The sequence below is a fragment of the Melanerpes formicivorus genome, unplaced genomic scaffold (genome assembly GCF_026170545.1).
Source record: "Melanerpes formicivorus ecotype bairdi unplaced genomic scaffold, bMelFor1.0.p_v2 SCAF_1430, whole genome shotgun sequence".
Taxonomy (NCBI): domain Eukaryota; kingdom Metazoa; phylum Chordata; class Aves; order Piciformes; family Picidae; genus Melanerpes; species Melanerpes formicivorus.
In genome coordinates this window covers 1-19,718 of record NW_027143782.1, presented here as the reverse complement: position 1 = coordinate 19,718, position 19,718 = coordinate 1, and the positions used below count along the sequence as shown (strand labels likewise).

Below are 19,718 nucleotides of genomic sequence, written 5' to 3'. Positions count from 1 at the left end.
GGCGTGTCATAAAGCACAGCAGTTCGGGATTGGTGCTTCCTGAATTGGGGGGGCGGGGATTTGCCAGCCGGCAGCCAATGAGCAGTGGGGTGGCTAATGAAAGGGGCGTGGCCAAGAGGGGCCTTAATTTAGGGGTGGGGAGTTGTCGCAACCATAGTGGTGCCAGGCCCCCTCCCCCTCATTTGCATATCGCGCCAAGCCCCCACATTAACCAAAGTGTTAAGCCCCCCGCCCCTCATTAGCATACCACACCAGGCCCCGCCCCCTCCAGTATCAATCCAAAGGTTTTATTGGCTGGGCAGCAGGGAGGGGGCAGGGCTCAGCATGCAGATGAGAGGGGCGTGGTCTCGACTCGAAGCTTCCGGGGGGGGGGAGGTGGAGCTGGGCGGGGCTTGGTCCCTGTTCGCCATGGGGGGGGCGGGGGTTGGGGCAGGGCGGGGCATGGCTTAATGGGGTGCGGCCCCGGGTGGGCGCCACGGCGGTGCTGAGGGGGGCGTGGCTTTCCACGCGGGGTGGGGCGGGACTTCGGGGAGGGGGGCGTGTCCACACGGGGAGGGGGGCGTGGCCTCCCTTTGCCAGCAGCAGGAGGAGGAAGAGGAGCGGAGGAGGAGGAGGAGGAGAGCAGGGAGGGGGCGGCTGGGGTTTGGTCCCTGATTGGCTGCGGCGGGGGGGGCGGGGGCGGGGTCAGGGCTCCCATTCGCTGTCGTGGTGCTGTGCGGCGATGATGATGACGACGGTGAGGATGGTGCAGAGCACCGTGGCCGCCACCCCCCACGGCCAGGCTGATGAAGGAGAAGTTCCTGGCCTCCCGCGACGCCACCTCCGCTGCCAGCAGGTCCCCGCGGGCCACCGCCGACCGCAACCTGCCCCGCGCCCCCACCCACCCGTCAGCACCCCTGCCGACCAGCACGGACCGGCACGGACCGGTGTGGAGCGGCAGGGACCGGTACGGACCGGTATAGATTGGTATGGAACAGTAGGGACCAGTATGGAGCAGAACGGACTAGTATGGACCAGTATAGATTGGTATGGAACGGTATGGACCAGTGTGGACCAGAACAGACCACTGTGGACCAGAACAGACCAGTATGGACCAGTATAGATTGGTATGGAACAATATGGACCAGTGTGGACTAGTGTGGACCAGTATAGATTGGTATGGAATGGTATGGATCAGTGTGGACCAGAACGGACCAGTATGGACCAGTATAGATTGGTATAGAATGGTATGGACCAGTGTGGACCAGAATGGACCAGTATGGACCAGTATAGACTGGTATGGAACAGTATGGACCACAATGGACCACAATGGACCAGTATAGACTGGTATGGAACAGTGAGGGCCAATATGGATCAGAATGGACCAGTAAGGACCAGTACAGACTGGTATGGAACAGTGGGGACCAGTACAGACCCATATAGATTGGTATGGAACAGTATGGACCAGTGTGGACCAGAACAGACCAGTACGGACCAGTATAGATTGGTATGGACCAGTCTGGACCAGTGTGGACTAGTGTGAACCAGTATGGACCAGTATAGATTGTTATGGAACAGTATGGACCAGTGTGGACTAGTGTGAACCAGTATGGACCAGTATAGATTGGTATGGAATGGTGTGGACCAGTGTGGACCAGAATGGACCGGTATGGAACAGCATGGACCACAACAGACCAGTATAGACTGGTATCAGAATGGACCGGTATGGAACAGCATGGACCACAACAGACCAGTATAGACTGGTATGGAACAGTATGGACCAGAATGGACCACAATGGACCAGTATAGACTGGTATGGAACAGTGAGGGCCAATATTTACCAGAATGGACCAGTAAGGACCAGTACAGACTGGTATGGAACAGTGGGGACCAGTACAGACCCATATAGATTGGTATGGAACAGTGTGGACCAGTGTAGACCAGAACAGACCAATATGGACCAGGATAGATTGGTATGGAACAGTATGGATCAGTTTGGCCCAGAACAGACCAGTACAGACCAGTATAGACTGGTATGGAACAGTGAGGGCCAATATGGACCAGTACAGACCAGTATAGACTGGTATGGAACAATATGGACTAGTGTGGACCAGTATGGACCAGTATGGATTGGTATGGAATGGTATGAATCAGTGTGGACCAGAACGGACCAGTATGGACCAGTATAGATTGGTATGGAATGGTATGGACCAGTACTGACCAGTATAGACTGGTATGGAACAGTATGGACCAGTGTGGACTAGTGTGGACCAGTATGGACCAGTATAGATTGGTATGGAACAGTGGGGACCAGTACAGACCCATATAGATTGGTATGGAACAGTGAGGGCCAGTAAGGACCAGTACAGACTGCTATGGAACAGTAGGGACCAGTATGGACCAGTATAGACTGTTATGGAACAGTATGGAACAATAAGGACCAGTATGGACCAGTACAGACCAATGTGGACTGGTATGGACCAGTAGGGACCAGTATAGATTTGTATGGAACAGTGAGGACCAGTATGGACCAGTACAGAACATTAAGGACCAGTATGGAGTGGTAGGGACCAGTATGGACCAGTATAGATTGGTATGGAGCAGTATGGAACAATAAGGACCATTATGGACCCAGTATGACTGGTATGGATTGGTATGGACCAGTGTGGACCAGAACAGAACACTATAGACCAGTATAGAGTGGTATGGAACAGTATGGACCAGTACAGACCAGAATGGACCAGTACCGACCAGTATAGATCGGTATGGAACAGTGAGGGCCAGTAAGGACCAGTACAGACTGGTATGGAAGGGTAGGGACCAGTATGGACTGGTACAGACCAGTAAGGACCAGTACAGATTGGAAGGGTAGGGGACCAGTACAGACCAGTATAGATTAGTATGGAGCGGTAGGGAGCAGTATGGACCAGTCCAGACCAGTAAAGACCAGTACAGACTGGTATGGAACAGTAGGGACCAGTACCAACCAGTATAGACCAGTACAGACTGGTATGGAGGGGTATGGATCAATATGGACCAGAAACAGACCAGTATAGAGTGGTATTGAGCAGTGAGGACCAGTATGGACCAGTACAGAACATTAAGGACCAGTATGGACCGGTATGGAGCGGTAGGGACCAATATGGACCAGTATAGACTTGTATGGAACAGTGAGGACCAGTATGGACCAGTACAGACCAATATGGACTGGTATGGACCAGTAGGGACCAGTATAGACTTGTATGGTACAGTGAAGACCAGTATGGACCAGTATACACTGGTATTGAACAGTGAGGACCAGTATGGATCAGTGCAGACTAGATATAGACACTATGGACCAATATGGACCAGTATGGACCAGTACAGACCAGAGTAGACTGGTAAGGACCAATATGGACCAGTATGGAACAGTATGGGACCAATAGAGACTCATATGGACCAGTATGGACCAGTATGGACCATTATAGACCAGAGTGGAATGGTATGGACCAGGATGGACCAGTAAGGACCAGTATGGACCAGTATAGACCAGTATGGAATGGTATGGACTAGTATGGACCAGTAAGGACCAGTAAGGACCAGTACGGACCAGTATGGGCCAGTATGGAATGGTATGGACCCAGTATGGACCAGTAAGGACCAGTATGGACCAGTATGGACCAGTAAAGACCAGTATGGACCTGCTCCCCTCCTAGTTCCCCTCCCAGTCCCTCCCAGCCCCTCCCAATCCCCTCCCAGTCCCCTCCCAGCCCCTCCCAGTCCCTCCCAGCCCCTCCCAATCCCCTCCCAGTCCATCCCAGTCCCCTCCCAGCCCCTCCCAATCCCCCTCCCAGTCCCCTCCCAGCCCCTCCCAGTCCCTCCCAGCCCCTCCCAGCGCCTCCTGGCGGGCACCTGCACGGCCCTTGACGATGTGCGACCACGCCGGTGGGCCAGAAGCAGCACAGTGTGGTCAGGACAGCGATCGGCAAATAGTCGTGGGGGGGGTCGCCGGCTCTCCACCCCCCCCCCCCGGCAGCCCCCCGGGGACCCCCCCCGGGACCCCCCCGACCGGGCCGGGCAGGGGGCCTGGGGGAGGGGCGGCGCCGTAGCTCTGGAGGAGAAAGGGGAAAGGGAGGGGAAGGGAGGAGGAAGAGAGGGAGGTGTTAGGGGCGGGTGCGAGGAGGGGGGGGGTGGGACGGACACGCCCCTTGCTTGTCACCACGCCCCCCTCTGGGGTCACGCCCGGCGGAGGCCACGCCCGTCGCGGGAGGGCCACGCATGGACAAGCCACGCCCAGCCCGCATGTCCCATGGGGGGGGGAGAGGGCGTAGCCTGACAGGCCACGCCCACATTGGCCAGGAGCCCCCTCCCTCCCTAGGCCCCTCCCACCCTAAGCCCATCCTTCTCTAAGCCCCTCCCACCCGAATTGCCTCCCTCAATCTTCCCCCTTGCCAAGTCCCTCCCACCATAAGCCCCTCCCATCCCAAAGCCCCTCCCCGATCCCCTCCCACCCTAAGCCCCTCCCCCAAGCCCCTCCCACCGTAAGCCCCTCCCACCCTAAGCCCCTCCCACCCTAAGCCCCTCCCACCCTAATTACCTCTCTCCCTAAGCCCCTCCCTCCCTAAGCCCCTCCCCCTACAACCCTCTCCCCATCCTGCCAGCCCCTCCCCGGAGCCTCTCCCCTTTTAGCCCCACCCCCTCCACCCCCCACCCTCTTTGACCACGCCCCCCGCCCCGCCCCACTCCCGCGCCCCCCTTTTTCACCACGCCCATCCCCCTCAAGCCCCGCCCCCAAGCCCCCGCCCCCAAGCCCCCGCCCCCTCACGTGATAGGCCGGCACGGGGCCGTAGGCGGCGCAGGGCTGCAGCTGGAGGGCGAAGGGGGGGGGGGCCGTAGGGGAGGGGGGCCTGGGGCCTGGGGGGGATGGGCGGCGGCGGCGGGGGGGGGGGCCGGGGGAGGGTGGCCCGCGTGCGGGGTGCCGTAGGGACCCCCCCCGGCCCCCCCCCCCCCGCCGCCGCCACCACCCCCCCCCCCGTGCAGCCCCCGGGGGAGGGTCGCGGCCGCCGCTCCCCCCCCTCCCCCCTACCCCCAGGCCGTAGCCGCCGGCGACCCCCCCCCCGGGGTAAGGTGGCCAACGGCCCCGGCCAGGCCCCCCCCGGCCCCCCCCAGCCCCCCCCCGCGGCAACGTCGCCACCGCCCCCCGCCGGCATCAGGCCCCCCCCGACCCCCAGACCCCCGACGGCCAGCACGGGGGGGGGCCGGGGGGGCCGTAGGGGGGGGGCGAGGAGTGGGGGGCCCCCTCCGGAGCTCCTGGAGCGGGGGGGGGGGGAGGGGGGGGGGGGAAGGGAGAGAGAGGAGAAGAGGGTCAGGGCCGACCCCCCCCACACTCCCCCCCCCCTCTAGACCCCTCCCCAATCCCACAGCCCCTTCCCTCCCCCCTCCATCCCCCGCCCTCCAGCCCCAATCGGCGACCCCCAACCCCTCCCTCCCCCCCCAAATCCTGCCCCCCCCCCATTTCTGGGTCACCCCCGCCCCCCCCCCCCCGCGGCTATTTATAGCTCGGTGCTGGGGGGGGGAGGGGATGGGAATTTGGGGGGGGGGAAAGTGGGGCCGGGTTTGAGGCTGGGGGGGGTCGCGACGAGGGGGAGGGGGTTAGGGTTGGGGGATGGAGGGGCAAATGGGGCTGGGGGCGTTTGGGGGGGAGATAGGGGGCTGGGGGGGTTGAAGGGGGGGAAATGGGGCTGGGGGGGTTGAAGGGGGGGGAAATGGGGCTGGGGGTGGTGGGAGAGGGGGGGAAATGGGGCTGGGGGGGTGTGGGAGGGGAGGACTTGGTGGGGGGCTGGGGAGGGGGTCAGGCCCTGGGGGGGGGAGAAAACTGGGGCTGGGGGAATTTGGGGCTGGGGGTGGCCCACGGGGGGCGTGATGGATGAAAGGGGGGGGGGGCCGGCAGCCCCCCGATACCCTCTCTCCCCCCCCTCCCCACCTGAAGCATCACGCAGGAGCCCTCCCCCCCCCTCCCCTTTCTCCCTTCCCCTCCAGGCTGTTCCCGACCCCCCCCCCCCCCAGCACCCCCCCCCCCCAGCCCCCCGACCCCCGTCCCGCTCCGCACCAGGTTTTTCGGCCGCCATGGGACCGGGGACCGGGGACCGGGACCGGGACCCCCCCCCCCCAACCCCGGCCCGGGGCTGCCCTGAAGGCCTGGAGCGGAACCGGAGCCCGGAACGGAGCCGGAGCCGTGCGGGGGGGGCCCTGGGGGAAAACCCGGAGCGAGATCCGCAGCTGGAACCGGAGCCAGAACCGGAGCCGTGCCGGGGGGGGGGGGAGGAGGGAGGGGGCCCTGGGTAAAACCCGGAGCTGGAAGGGGGAGCTGGATCCGGAGCTGAACCGGAGCAGAACTGGAGCCGGGGGGGGGGAGGGGGGGGCTGGTCAAAACCCGGAGCTGGATCTGGAGCTGGATCCGGAGCCGAACTGGCTCCAGGAACGGGGAAACGACCTCCTGGTGTCCCCCAGTGCCTCCCAGTCCCCTCCCAGTGCCTCCCAGTTGATCCCAGTACCCATCCCAGTTTGTCCCATTACCCTCCCTGTGCCTCCCAGTTCATAACAGTGTCCTCCCAGTGCATCCCAGTTTCAACCCAGTTCATCCCAGTGCCCCTCCCAGTGCATCCCAGTTGATCCCAGTACCCTCCCAGTTTATCCCAGTGCCCTCCCAGTTGATCCCAGTGTCCTCCCAGTTGATCCTAGTACCCCTCCCCAGTTCATCCCAGTGCCATTCCAGTTCATCCCAGTGCATCCCCAGTCCCCTCCCAGTGCCCTCCCAGTTGATCCCAGTACCCTCCCAGCTGATCCCAATGCGCTCTCAGTTGATCCCAGTGCCTTCCCAGTGCCTCCCAGTTCATCCCAGTGCATCCCAGTGCTCTCCCAGTTGATCCTAGTACCCCTCCCAGTTCATCTCATTTCATCCCAGTGCCCCCCCCAGTGCCTCCCAGTTCATCCCAGTGCCCTCCCAGTTGATCCCAGTCCCCCTCCCAGTTGATCCCAGTGCCCTCCCAGGTGATCCCTGTCCCCTCCCAGTGCCTCTCAGTTGATCCCAGTGTCCTCTCAGTTGATCCCAGTACCCTCCCAGTTCATCCCAGTGCATCCCAGTGCCCTCCCAGTGCCTCCCAGTTGATCCCAGTACCCTTCCAGCTGATCCCAGTGCCCTCCCAGTTGATTCCAGTACCCTCCCAGTTCATCCCAGTGCCCTCCCAGTTGATCCCAGTCCCCTCCCAGTGCCTCCCAGTCGATCCCAGACCCCTCCCAGTTGATCCGTGCCTCCCAGTTCATCCCAGTGCATCCCAGTGCTCTCCCAGTTGATCCTAGTACCCTCCCAGTTCATCTCATTTCATCCCAGTGCCCCCCCCAGTGCCTCCCAGTTCATCCCAGTGCCCTCCCAGTTGATCCCAGTCCCCTCCCAGTTGATCCCAGTGCCCTCCCAGGTGATCCCTGTCCCCTCCCCAGTGCCTCCCAGTTGATCCCAGTGCCCTCCCAGTGCCTCCCAGTACCCTCCCAGTTGATCCCAGTGCCCTCCCAGTGCCTCCCAGTACCCTCCCAGTTGATCCCAGTCCCCTCCCAGAGCCTCCCAGTTGATCCCAGTCCCCTTCCAGTTGATCCCAGTCCCCTCCCAGTTCATCCCAGTCCATCCCAGTGCCCTCCCAGTTGATCCCAGTGCCTCCCAGTTGATCCCAGTGCCACACTGGGAGCTGTGCTCCAGCAAAGCTTTTTATTGGTCCCCAAACCTCCACTTTGGTCCTGGGGGGGGTGGGGGGCTGGGGTGGGGGCTGGGGGGGGGCCCTGGAGTGTTTCTAAGGGGGGGGGGGCGGCCCAGGGGAGCCCCCAACGAGGGGGGGGGGGGAGGGGGGGAGGTGAAGTCGCACTTGGGGGTCTCAGGTGGGGCTCTGAGGGGGGGTCCCATGGGTGAGGATGGTCCCAGGGGGGGGATTTGGGGGGTCCCAGGGGGGGGTCCCCTAAGGGGTTTGGGGGGGGTCCTGGGAGTCCCCCAATGGGGAGGGGTTGGGGTCCTGGAGAGGGGAGGGGGGAGGTTGTCTTTGGGGGGGGGGTCCCAGGGGCCGGGGGTTAGCCGGGGGCGGGGGGGTCTCGGGGTGGGGGGCTGGGAGGGGGTGGAGCTTCAGGAGCCCCCCCAGCTGGTCGAGGACCCCCCTGAGGGCCCCCCCCCAGGGAGGGCAGCCTCGGTCTGGCTGCAGCAGGAGAAGCTGGAGATGGCCACCTGCAGCCCCCCCCCCCGCCAGAGGGTCCCGGGGGGGGTCCCGGGGGGGCAGATGAGCGACCCCCACCCCATAGCCGTCAGGCACCAGAGGACCTCGCAGCAGCCAGCAGCCCTCCCGGGACTGCACCTGGGGAAAGGGGGGGGAAGGGGTACAGGGTGAGGGACCCCCCCCAAAAACACCCCTGGACACCCCCCCCCCACCGACCCTGAGGACCCCCAAACCACCCCGGGACCCCGAGGCCCCCCCCCCCCCAGCAATGACCCCCCAAAAGACCCCGGGGCCCCTACCCCTGAGACCCCACCCCCAAGGACCCCCCCGAACCACCCTGAGACCCCCAACCCCCACCCCCAAGACCCCCAGACCACCCTGGGACCCCCCCCACCCCCATCCCAAGACCCCCTCCAAGGACCCCCCCAAACCACCCCTGGACCCCCCCACCCCGAGACACCCCCCCCCCAAGACCCCTAAACCACTCTGGGACCCCCCACCCCGAGACCCCCCCCCCAAGGACTCTCAAACCACCCTGGGTCCCCCCCACCCTCGGAACCCCACACCAAGATCCCCCTCCCCAGGACCCCCCAAACCACCCCAGGACCCCCTCCCCCCTGAGACCCCCTCCCCAAGGACCTCCAACCCCCACCCTAAGACCCACCCCAAGGACCCCCAAACCACCTTTGGACCCCCCCCCAATCCAAGACCCCTCCCCAAGGACCCCCCAAACCACCCTGGGACCCCGCCCCCCCAAGACCCCCCCCCCCAAGGACCCCCAAACCACCCTGGGACCCCCCCACCCTGAGACCCCTCCCCAAGGACCCCCAAACCACCCTGGGACCCCCACCCTGAGACCCCTCCCCAAGGACCCCCAAACCACCCTGGGACCCCCACCCTGAGACCCCTCCCCAAGGACCCCCAAACCACCCTGGGACCCCTCCCCCTGAGACCCCTCCCCAAGGACCCCCCAAACCACTCTGGGACCTCCAACCCCCACCCCAAGACCCCCCCCAAGGACCACCCAACCACCCCTTGAACCCCCACCCCCGAGACCCCACCCCCAGGACCCCCCCAAACCACCCCGGGACCCCCCACCCTGGGGACCTGGGGTGGTTTAGGGGGGTCTTTAGGGGGGGGCCCTCTGGGTGAGGGGGGGTCCTGGGGTGCTTTTGGGAGTCTCTGGGGTGGTTTGGGGGAGTCCTGGGGGGGGGGGGGTGTCTGGGTGAGAGGGGGTTCCTGGGGGTGGTTTGGGAGGGGTCTTTGGGGGGGTCTCTGGGTGAGGGGGGGGGTCCTGGGGTGGTTTGGGGGGGGGGTGTCTGGGTGAGGGGGGGTCTCTGGGAGGGGTCTCTGGGTGAGGGGGGGTCCTGGGGGTAGTTAGGGGGGGTCCTGGGGGGGGGTCTCTGGGTGAGGGAGGGGCCCCTGGGGTGATTTGGGGGGGTCCTTGAGAGGGGGTCTCTGGGTGAGGAGGGGTCTTTGGGGGTGGTTTTGGGGGGGGTCCTTGGGGGGGTCTCTGGGTAAGGGGGGGTCCTGGGGGGGATGTCTCAGGTCGGTTCCGGTGGTCTCACTTTGGGGTTGGGGGTCCCGGGGTGCTTGGGGGGTGGTTGGTTGATTTTGGGGGGGGGGGTCTCGGGGGTGGGTGGGGCAGGGGGCGGTACCTGGAGGGTGCAGAGCCGGAAGTGGTTGGCCTGGGCGTAGGCAGGGTCGGTGAAGATGGGCGGCAGGGGCTCCCCCCCCAGCCAGCGCCGCCTGCCGCAGGCCCTGCAGGTGGCGCTCGGGGGCCCTGCCCCTGCAGCACCTGAGGGCCCAGCAGGGCCGCTGAGCAGGCCACGCCCCCCCCTCTCACCGGAGCCACGCCCCCTCCCCTCCCCCCTTAGAGCCACCCCACCCTGTGAATGCCACCGCCCCCCCCCTCGGGGATCAACCCCAAGCTCCTGTCGCTTAGGCCACGCCCACTGCTCATGGACACGCCCACCCCGCGTAGCCACGCCCACCACATAGCCACGCCCACCCCATAGCCACGCCTACCATCCTCCTCAGTCTCCAGCCTCTACAAATCATCAAGAGGCCAATCTCAGTCCTGGGACCTCCACCGCCACACCTCCCCCTCCCCCGTTCTTGAGGCCACACCTAGCCTGAGGCCACGCCCCTCCCAACCCCCGGAGCCACGCCCCCCACACCCCTCAGAGCCGCACTCCCCCCTCTAAAAGCCACCAAGAGGCAACCCCAGCCCCCTGTGATTAACCTCAACCCCCTTTTGCTTAGGCCACGCCCAGCCCTTGTGGACACGCCCACTGCTCCTGGACACGCCCACCCCTCATAGCCACGCCTATACCCATAGCCACCCCCCACCACCCCCCTCAGCCTCCAGCCTCTAAAAATCATCTAGAGGCCAAACCCAGTCCTGGGACCTCCCCCGCCCCACCTCCCCCTCCCCCGTTCTTGAGGCCACACCTAGCCTGAGGCCACGCCCTCCCCCCCAACCCCGGAGCCACGCCCCCCACCCCCTCAGAGCCACCCCCCCCTCTCTAAAAGCCACCAAGAGGCAACCCCAACCCCCCGCCCGGGGACCAACCCCCAAGCCCCCTTTGCTTAGGTCATGCCCACCCCCGCTGTGACCACGCCCCCCGCTGCTCGTGGCCACGCCCTCCCCTCGTAGCCACGCCCAACCCTCAGCCTCTAGCCGCCACAAGTCATCAAGAGGCAATCCCAGTCCCAGTACCTCCCCCCCCACCTTGAGGTACACCCAGCCTGAGGCCACGCCCACCCCTTTGACGTAGGCCACGCCCACCCTTCGGAGCCACGCCCACCCCTCCGAGCCACAGCCCCTAAAAGCCAGCAGGAGGCAACCCCAGAGCCCCCTGGGACCAACCCCAACCCCTTGCCCGTTCTTGAGACCACACCCAGCTAGAAGCCACGCCCTGTCTCACCAGGCCACGGCCCACCCACCCCTGCCTTCTAAAAGCCACTCCCAAGCTCATGGCTCCGCCCCTGCCTTCATGGCTCCTCCCACATTCGTTGGCTCCACCCGCAGACCACACCCAGCCTACGGCCTCTTGATGCTCGTTGGTTCAGCCACCTCTCAGAGCCCCACCCACGTGGACCACACCCCTGAAGCCACGCCCCAGATGCACCCACCCACACCGTAGCCCCAACCCTGGGACCTCACACCATTTAGCTCCTCCCCCCCCTTGGGTCCCTGACCCATGGGGTTCACCTAGCCCCTCCTCTCTCCCCTCATTGGCTCCCCGTGGCCCTAGCCCCGCCCCTACCCTCGCTCCCGGTTCTGGGCCTCAGCCTCCACAGCCTCACGCAGCAGCGACAGCAGCACCTGGGGCTGGGCACAGGAAGCCCCGCCCCCCGAGTCATGCCCAGCACAGGAAGCCCCACCCCCTGAGTCACACGCCCAGCACAGGAAGCCCCGCCCCCCGAGTCACGCCCAGCACAGGAAGTCCCGCCTCCGAGTCATGCCCAACACAGGAGGCCCCGCCCCCCGAGTCACGCCCAGCACAGGAAGTCCGCCCTCTACCCCCACATTTAGAACAGGAAAACCCCCGCCCACAGCTCACACCCCGGGAAGGAAGTCTCTCCCCCCTGCTTCCTGCCCCTCCCTGAAGCCTCACCCCCCACTTCCTGCCCCCTCCCTGAAGCCCCACCCCCCACTTTCTGCCCCTCCCTTAAGCCCCACCCCCACTTTCTGCCCCTCCCTTAAGCCCCATCCACACTTCCTGCCCCCTCCCTTATGTCCCACCCACACTTCTTGCCCCTCCCTGAAGCCCCAATCCCTCATCCTGCTCCCCTCTGAAGCCCCACCTTCACTTCCTGCCCCTCCTTTAAGCCCCACCACCCCCACTTCTTGCCCCTCCCCTTAAGTTCCACCCTCACTTCCTGCCCTTCCCTGAAGCCCCAGCCCCAACTTCTGCCCCTCCCCTGAAGACCCACTCCCAATTCCTGCCCCTCTCTGAAGCCCCCACCCCCACTTCCTGCTCCTCTCTGAAGCCTCAACCCCACTTCCTGCCCCGCCTTTAAGCCCCACCCCCATTTCCTGCCCCTCCCTTAAGTCTTACCCACACTTCCTGCCCCTCCCTGAAGCTCCACCCCCCACTTCCTGCCCCTCCCTGAAGCCCCACCCTCCCCACTCCCCGCCGCTGCCGGTCAGATCCCCCGCCCACCTCGGTGTGGGGCGTGTCGAGGGCGGTGGCCAGGGCGAGGCAGGGGGGGCCGGGAGGCCGCAGCAGGTCTGTGGCTCCGGGCAGGACGCGGCGCAGGGAGGTTGGCTCGCAGGAGGCACACAGCGAGCCGTGGGCCCTGATTGGATGGCACGGGGCCGGGGCGGGGGGGAGGGGCGTGGTCACGTCAGGTCACCTGACCTAGACCCTCCCTTATTCCCCCCAGCCCCTCTCTTCCCTTCCCCTCCCCTCACCTGTAGAAGGCCACCTGCAAGGCCACCTGCAGCAGCGCCTCGGGGGGCAGCCCCGCCCCGGCCACGCCCTCGTGCCAGAAGCAGTCGAAATCGACGTCGGCTGCCAGGCTGGGCGGGGCCAGGACGCGCCCTCAGGGGACAACGCCCCAGGCCACGCCCAAGCCGGCTCCAGGGTCAATGGCCTCCATCTCTGACCCCTCCCCACCGCCTCACCCCCTCATCCCCCCCCCCATGTGACCTCACAGCCTCCCTGGCCCCACCTCAGCCCCACCCAGGACCATTTAGACCCCACCCCTGGCCCCTCCCCCTCCCTCCTGACCCCTGACCACGTGACCCCTCCACATGACCTCCAATGACCTCCCCCTTATCCCCCACGACCCCCCCCCCCCCCCCCCAGGAACTTTCTGTGCCCCCCCTATCCCCACAAGCCCCTCCCATAGCCACGTGACCCCCCTTCCCATGATCACGTGACCATCCCCCCCACGTGACACCCCCACCCTGGCCCCACCCTCCCTCCCTCCCCCCCCCAGCCCCCACCTGTCCAGATGCTTTTTGGCCCTCTCCACCTCGGGGGCAATTTCCGGCCCCAGGCTGAAGCGGAGCCGCTGGGGCGTGAGCCAGTGACGTCACCGGGGCGGGGCCAGGCTCCTGCTGCCGGCTGGAGGGGGGAGGGGTCAGCGCTGAGCCACGTCCCACAGGCAGGACAGGAAGCTCCGCCCCCCACCTCACCCCCAAACAGGAAGTAGTCCCTCCCCTACTTCCATCCCCAACAGGAAGTCCCACCCTTATTTCCTACCCCAGACAGGAAGTTCTGCCTCTATTTCCCACCCCAGACAGGAAGTGCCTCCCCTACTTCCCACCCAAGAAAGGAAGTGCCTCCCCTACTTCCTGCCCCAGACAGGAAGTCCTGTCCCTACTTCCACCCCCAACAGGAAGTCCTACCCTTATTTCCCACCCCAGACAGGAAGTGCCTCCCCTACTTCCCACAACAGACAGGAAGTCCTGCCCCTATTTCCCACCCCACACCTTCCCATCACAGGAAGTCCTGCCCCTATGTCCCACCCCAGAAAGGAAGTGGCCTCCCCTGCTTCCCACCCCAGACAGGAAGTGCCTCCCCTACTTCCTGCCCCAGACAGGAAGTCCTGCCCCTACTTCCACCCCCAACAGAAAGTCCCACCCTTATTTCCCATCCCAGACAGGAAGTCCTGCCCCTATTTCCCCCCCAGAAAGGAAGTGCCTCCCCTACTTCCCACCCCAGACAGGAAGTCCTGCTCCTATTTCCCCCCCCAGACAGGAAGTACCTCCCCTACTTCCCACCCCAGACAGGAAGTCCCGCCCCTATTTCTCCCCTAGACAGAAGTGCCTCCCCTACTTCCCACCCCGAGAAAGGAAGTCTCACCCCTTACTTCCCACCCCAGATAGGAAGTCCTGCCCCTACTTCCACCCCCAGACAGGAAGTCCTGCCCCTATTTTCCACCCCAGACAGGAAAATGCCTCCCCTACTCCCCCACAACAGACAGGAAGTCTCACCCCTTACTTCCTACCCAAGACAGGAAGTCCTGCCCCTATTTCCTACCCCAGATAGAAAGTGCCCTCCCCTACTTCCCATCCAAGAAAGGAAGTGCCTCCCCTGCTTCCCCGCCCCAGACAGGAAGTCCTGCCCCTACTTCCACCCCCAGACAGGAAGTCCTGCCCCTATTTTCCACCCCCAGATAGGAAGTGCCCTCCCCTATTTTGCCTCCCCTACTTCCACCCCCCCCAGGAAATCCCACCCTTATTTCCCACCCCCAGACAGGAAGTGCCTCCCCTACTTCCCACAACAGAAAGGAAGTCCTGCCCCTATTTCCCACCTCATACAGGATGTCCTGCCCCTATGTCCCACCCCAGAAAGGAAGTGCCTCCCCTGCTTCCCACCCCAGACAGGAAATGCCTCCCCTACTTCCCACCCAAGAAAGGAAGTGCCTCCCCTGCTTCCTGCCCCAGACAGGAAGTCCTGCCCCTACTTCCACCCCCAACAGAAAGTCCCACCCTTATTTCCCATCCCAGACAGGAAGTCCTGCCCCTATTTACCCCCCAGAAAGGAAGTGCCTCCCCTACTTCCCACCCCAGACAGGAAGTCCTGCCCCTATTTCTCCCCCAGACAGGAAGTGCCTCCCCTACTTCCCACCCCAGACAGGAAGTCCCACCCTTACTTCCCACCCCAGGCAGGAAGTCCTGCCCCTACTTCCCACCCCAGACAGGAGGTCCCACCCTTATTTCCCAACCCCAAGCACAGGAAGTTCCACTCCTATTGCACAGGAAGTCCCACCCTCCCACACACAGGAAGTCCTGCCCCACCCTACCCCACTCCCATCCCCCCTAGGAAGTCCCACCCACCCCCCACCCGAGGAAGTTCTGCCCCTCCTGCAGAGCAAGTCCCGCCACACTGTACAGGAAGTCGTGCCCCACCCAACCCCACCCCCGCTCCACCCAGCACAGGAAGTCCTGCTCCACCCCACCCAACCCCACCCCAATCCCCAGCACAGGAAGTCCTGCTCCACCCCCACCCAACCCCACCCCGCTCCACCCAGCACAGGAAGTCCTGCTCCACCCCACCCAACCCCACCCCACCCCCCAGCACAGGAAGTCCCAGGACATCCCACAACCCCTCCCCTCCCCCCCCCCGGCCCCCTGCCACGGGAAGCCCCGCCCCCCCCGGCACAGGCAGCCCCGCCCCCACCTCACCAGAAGCTGAGGGCGTGGTCAACCATCTCGGCCACGGCAGCTGCGTCGATGAGGGCCGGGTCGTAAACCACCCCACAGGTGCCAGTCCCCCCCCACGATGAACTGCGGCAGGAAGGGGTGGGGTCAGGCGCGGGAAGCCCCGCCCCCACCCAGCCACACCCAGATTGGCCCAGAACAGGAAGTCCTGCCCCCACCTAGCCACACCCAGATTGGCCCAGAACAGGAAGCCCCGCCCCCACCCAGCCACACCCAGATTGGCCCAGCACAGACAGTCCCTCCCCCAGCCAGCCACACCCACATTGGCCCAGAACAGGAAGTCCCGCCCCCACCCAGCCACACCCAGATTGGCCCAGAACAGGAAGTCCCGCCCCCAGCGAGCCACACCCAGATTGGTCCAGAACAGGAAGTCCTGCCCCCAGCCAGCCACACCCAGATTGGTCCAGAACAGGAAGTCCCACCCCGAGCCAGCTGATTGGACAAGCAGAGGAAGTCCCTCCATCTCCCACCTCATTGGACCACAACAGGAAGTCCCGCCCCCAGCCAGCTGATTGGACCAGAACCACAAGTGGTGACACCCCCCCTCCCCCCCCTTCCCCTCCCCTCCCCGGTCACACTCTGATTGGCCCAGGAGAGGAGGCCCCGCCCACCTGCAGGCTCTTGTCAAACCAGCGATTGGCGCTGTTGGCGCCAGCCCCGCCCCCGTGCAGCACCTGCCCGGCCACGCCCGCCGGGCCCCTCCCACCGGGCGTGGCCAGCACGGGCGTGTCCAGGCTGAGGGCAAAGAGGCTGCGCTGGATCTGGCCAATGGAGGCGCGGTTCAGGCGGTCTAGGGGAGGGAGGGGCTTCAGCGGGACACGCCCCCCGCGAGGCTCCACCCCTTTCAGGCCCCACCCACTCCTGGCCCTGTCCTGCCCCATTGAAGCCCCACCCCTCACAGCTCATTGGTTTCTCCCCACCCAGCCCCACCTTCCACTCATTGGCTCCCGCCAGCCCCTCTCTGATCTCCCATTGGTTCCTCCAAACTCCACCCCTGCCTCTCATTGGCTCCTCCCCACCATGCACTCTTATTTCATTGGCTTCCCTGGACCCCCCAACCCCTCATTGGCCAGCTGTGCCCCCGCCCCTCACCTCTCATTAGCCGGCCGTAGCTCCGCCCCCCAGCCCCGCCTGTCCAGTCCGGTCAGCAGCCCTAGGGGTGTGGCCCCACCTCGTCCTGCCCTTGCTCGGGCCACGCCCAGGGCCACACCCAGCTCAGCAGGTGAGAGCGGGAGCCCCTCCTCCCCCAGAGCCTGCAGCTCAAAGAACTTTGGGGGGAGAGAGGGGAGGAGCTCAGGAACTGCCCAAGCCCCTCCCAGTCTCTCCCAGTCCCTCCCAATTCCTTCCCAGTCTCTCCCTATCCCCTCCCAGCCCCTCCCAGTCCCTCCCAATCCCCTCCCAGTCCCTCCCAGTCTCTTCCAATCCCCTCCCAGCCCCTCCCAGTCTCTCCCAATCCTCTCTCAGTCCCTCCCAGTGTCTCCCAATGCCCTCCCAGTCGCTCCCAGCCACTCCCAATCTCCTCCCAGTGTCTCCCTATTCCCTCCCAGTCTCTCTCAATCCCCTCCCAGTCCCTCCCAACCCCTCCCAATCTCCTCCCAGTCTCTCCCTATCCCCTTCCAGTCTCTCCCAATCCCCTCCCAGTCTCTCCCAGTCCCCTCCCAGTCCCTCCCAGTACCTGCCCATTGCGGATCACTGTGATGTGCTGTGGGCACTGGGCCCCTGGGGGGACCCTCAGGACCTCCTCCCTGCGGGGCCCTGGCACCCTGCAGCCCCCAAAGGCAGCCTGCAGCCAGGGCTCCTCCGGGCAGCGCCTGCGCACCAGGACAGGCCAGTAAGCACCAGTATGGACCAGTACAGGGCAACAGAGACCAGTATGGACCAGTATGGACCAATAGAGACCAATAGAGACCAATAGAGTCCAGTATGGATCAATAGAGACCAGTATGGACTGATATGGACCAATAGAGACCAATAGGGACCAATAGAGACCCGTATGGATCAATAGAGACCAGTATGGACCAGTATGGACCAATAGAGTCCAATAGAGACCAGTATGGACCAATAGAGACCAATAGAGATCAATAGAGTCCAACAGAGACCAATAGAGTCCAATAGAGACCAGTATGGACCAATAGAGACCAATAAAGTCCAATAGAGACCAATAGAGACCAATAGAGTCCAATAGAGACCATTAGAGTCCAACAGAAACCAATAGAGACCAACACAGACCAACAGAGTCCAATAGAGACCAATAGAGTCCAGAGTCCAATAGAGAACAGTATGGACCAAGAGAGTCCAATAGAGACCAATAGAGTCCAATAGAGTCCAGTAGAGACCAATAGAGACCAACAGAGTCCAATAGAGTCCAATAGAGTCCAATAGAGACCAATAGAGACCAACAGAGTCCAATAGAGTCCAATAGAGTCCAATAGAGACCAATAGAGACCAACAGAGTCCAATAGAGTCCAACAGAGACCAATAGAGACCAACAGAGTCCAATAGAGTCCAACAGAGACCAACACAGTCCAATAGAGTCCAATAGAGTCCAATAAAGCCCAATAGAGACCAACAGAGTCCAATAAAGCCCAATAGAGACCAACAAAGTCCAATAGAGTCCAATAGAGACCAACAGAGTCCAATAGAGTCCAATAGAGACCAACACAGTCCAATAGAGTCCAATAGAGTCCAATAAAGCCCAATAGAGACCAACAGAGTCCAATAGAGACCAATAGAGTCCAACAGAGTCCAATAGAGTCCAGTAGAGACCAATAGAGACCAACAGAGACCAATAGAGTCCAATAAAGCCCAATAGAGACCAATAGAGACCAACAGAGTCCAATAGAGACCAATAGAGTCCAACAGAGTCCAATAGAGTCCAGTAGAGACCAATAGAGACCAACAGAGTCCAATAGAGTCCAATAGAGTCCAATAGAGACCAATAGAGACCAACAGAGTCCAATACAGTCCAACAGAGACCAATAGAGACCAACAGAGTCCAATAGAGTCCAACAGAGACCAACACAGTCCAATAGAGTCCAATAGAGTCCAATAAAGCCCAATAGAGACCAACAGAGTCCAATAAAGCCCAATAGAGACCAACAAAGTCCAATAGAGTCCAATAGAGACCAATAGAGACCAACAGAGTCCAATAGAGTCCAATAGAGACCAACACAGTCCAATAGAGTCCAATAGAGTCCAATAAAGCCCAATAGAGACCAACAGAGTCCAATAGAGTCCAATAGAGTCCAACAGAGTCCAATAGAGTCCAGTAGAGACCAATAGAGACCAACAGAGACCAATAGAGTCCAATAAAGCCCAATAGAGACCAACAGAGTCCAATAGAGTCCAATAAAGCCCAATAGAGTCCAACAGAGTCCAATAGAGTCCAGTAGAGACCAATAGAGACCAACAGAGTCCAATAGAGACCAATAGAAACCAATAGAGACCAATAGAGTCCAATAGAGTCCAATAAAGCCCAGTAGAGACCAACAGACCAAGAGAGTCCAATAGAGACCAATAAGGATCAGTACCAACCTCTCCAGCTGTGCCTTGTAGTCCAGGACCCCTGCGACCAACCGAGCTGCGAACCTGGCACCAGTAAGGACCAGTGAGGACCAGTGACCCCCCCCAGCCCCTCCCAGTACCCCCCCCAGCCCCCTCCCAATCCCTCCCAGTCCCTCCCATTCCCTCCCAGCCCCTGCCAATCCCCTCCCAGTCCCTCCCAGTCCCCCCCCAGCGCCTTCCCAATCCCTCCCAGTCCCTCCCAGTACCCCCCCAGCCCCCTCCCAATCCCTCCCAGCCCCTCCTAATCCCCTCCCAGTCCCTCCCAGTACCCCCCCAGCCCCCCTCCCAATCCCTCCCAGCCCCTCCCAATCCCCTCCCAGTCCCTCCCAGTCCCCCCCAGCCCCCTCCCAATCCCTCCCATTCCCTCCCAGCCCCCTCCCAGTCCCCTCCCAATCCCCTCCTATCCCCTCCCAGTCCCCTCCCACCCCCTCCCAATCCCCTCCCAGTCCCTCCCAGTCCCCCCCAGCCCCCTCCCAATCCCTCCCAGTCCCTCCCAGCCCCCTCCCATTCCCTCCCAGTCCCCTCCCATTCCCTCCCAGTCCCTCCCAATCCCCTCCCATTCCCTCCCAGTCCCTCCCAATCCCCTCCCATTCCCTCCCAGCCCCTCCCCGTCCCTCCCAGTCCCTCCCAATCCCCTCCCAGCCCACCCCAGTCCCCTCCCAGCCGCCCCCCCCGTACCCCCCACTCACCACAGCTGCCCCCCTCCACCCCTCCCAGTGCTGCCTGGGGAGGCTTGAGAGGCTGGGAGAGGTCTGGGAAGT

The 19,718-nt window shown here is 63.2% G+C and overlaps 2 protein-coding genes across 2 annotated transcripts; both read right to left on the bottom strand.

Annotated features, from left to right (window-relative positions):
* Positions 1-271: 271 nt before the first annotated feature.
* LOC137461205 (proline-rich transmembrane protein 1-like) lies at positions 272-6,257 on the bottom strand. The gene is given in 5 exon segments (XM_068171051.1): positions 272-771; positions 773-863; positions 3,877-3,978; positions 5,253-5,268; positions 6,068-6,257. Coding segments are annotated over 5 exon segments (315 nt in total). The 5' UTR covers positions 6,087-6,257; the 3' UTR covers positions 272-684.
* Positions 6,258-7,961: 1,704 nt separating this feature from the next.
* On the bottom strand, positions 7,962-19,676 carry LOC137461201 (carnitine O-acetyltransferase-like; the record flags this gene model as incomplete). Its single annotated transcript, XM_068171048.1, is given in 17 exon segments — positions 7,962-8,348; positions 9,869-9,946; positions 9,948-10,049; positions 10,945-11,038; positions 11,483-11,547; positions 12,383-12,518; positions 12,634-12,741; positions 13,171-13,244; positions 13,246-13,291; positions 15,358-15,440; positions 15,442-15,459; positions 16,005-16,183; positions 16,486-16,513; positions 16,515-16,661; positions 17,069-17,204; positions 18,928-18,981; positions 19,647-19,676. Coding segments are annotated over 17 exon segments (1,765 nt in total), but the record flags the coding sequence as incomplete, so codon positions are not given.
* Between the last annotated feature and the right edge of the window lie 42 nt (positions 19,677-19,718).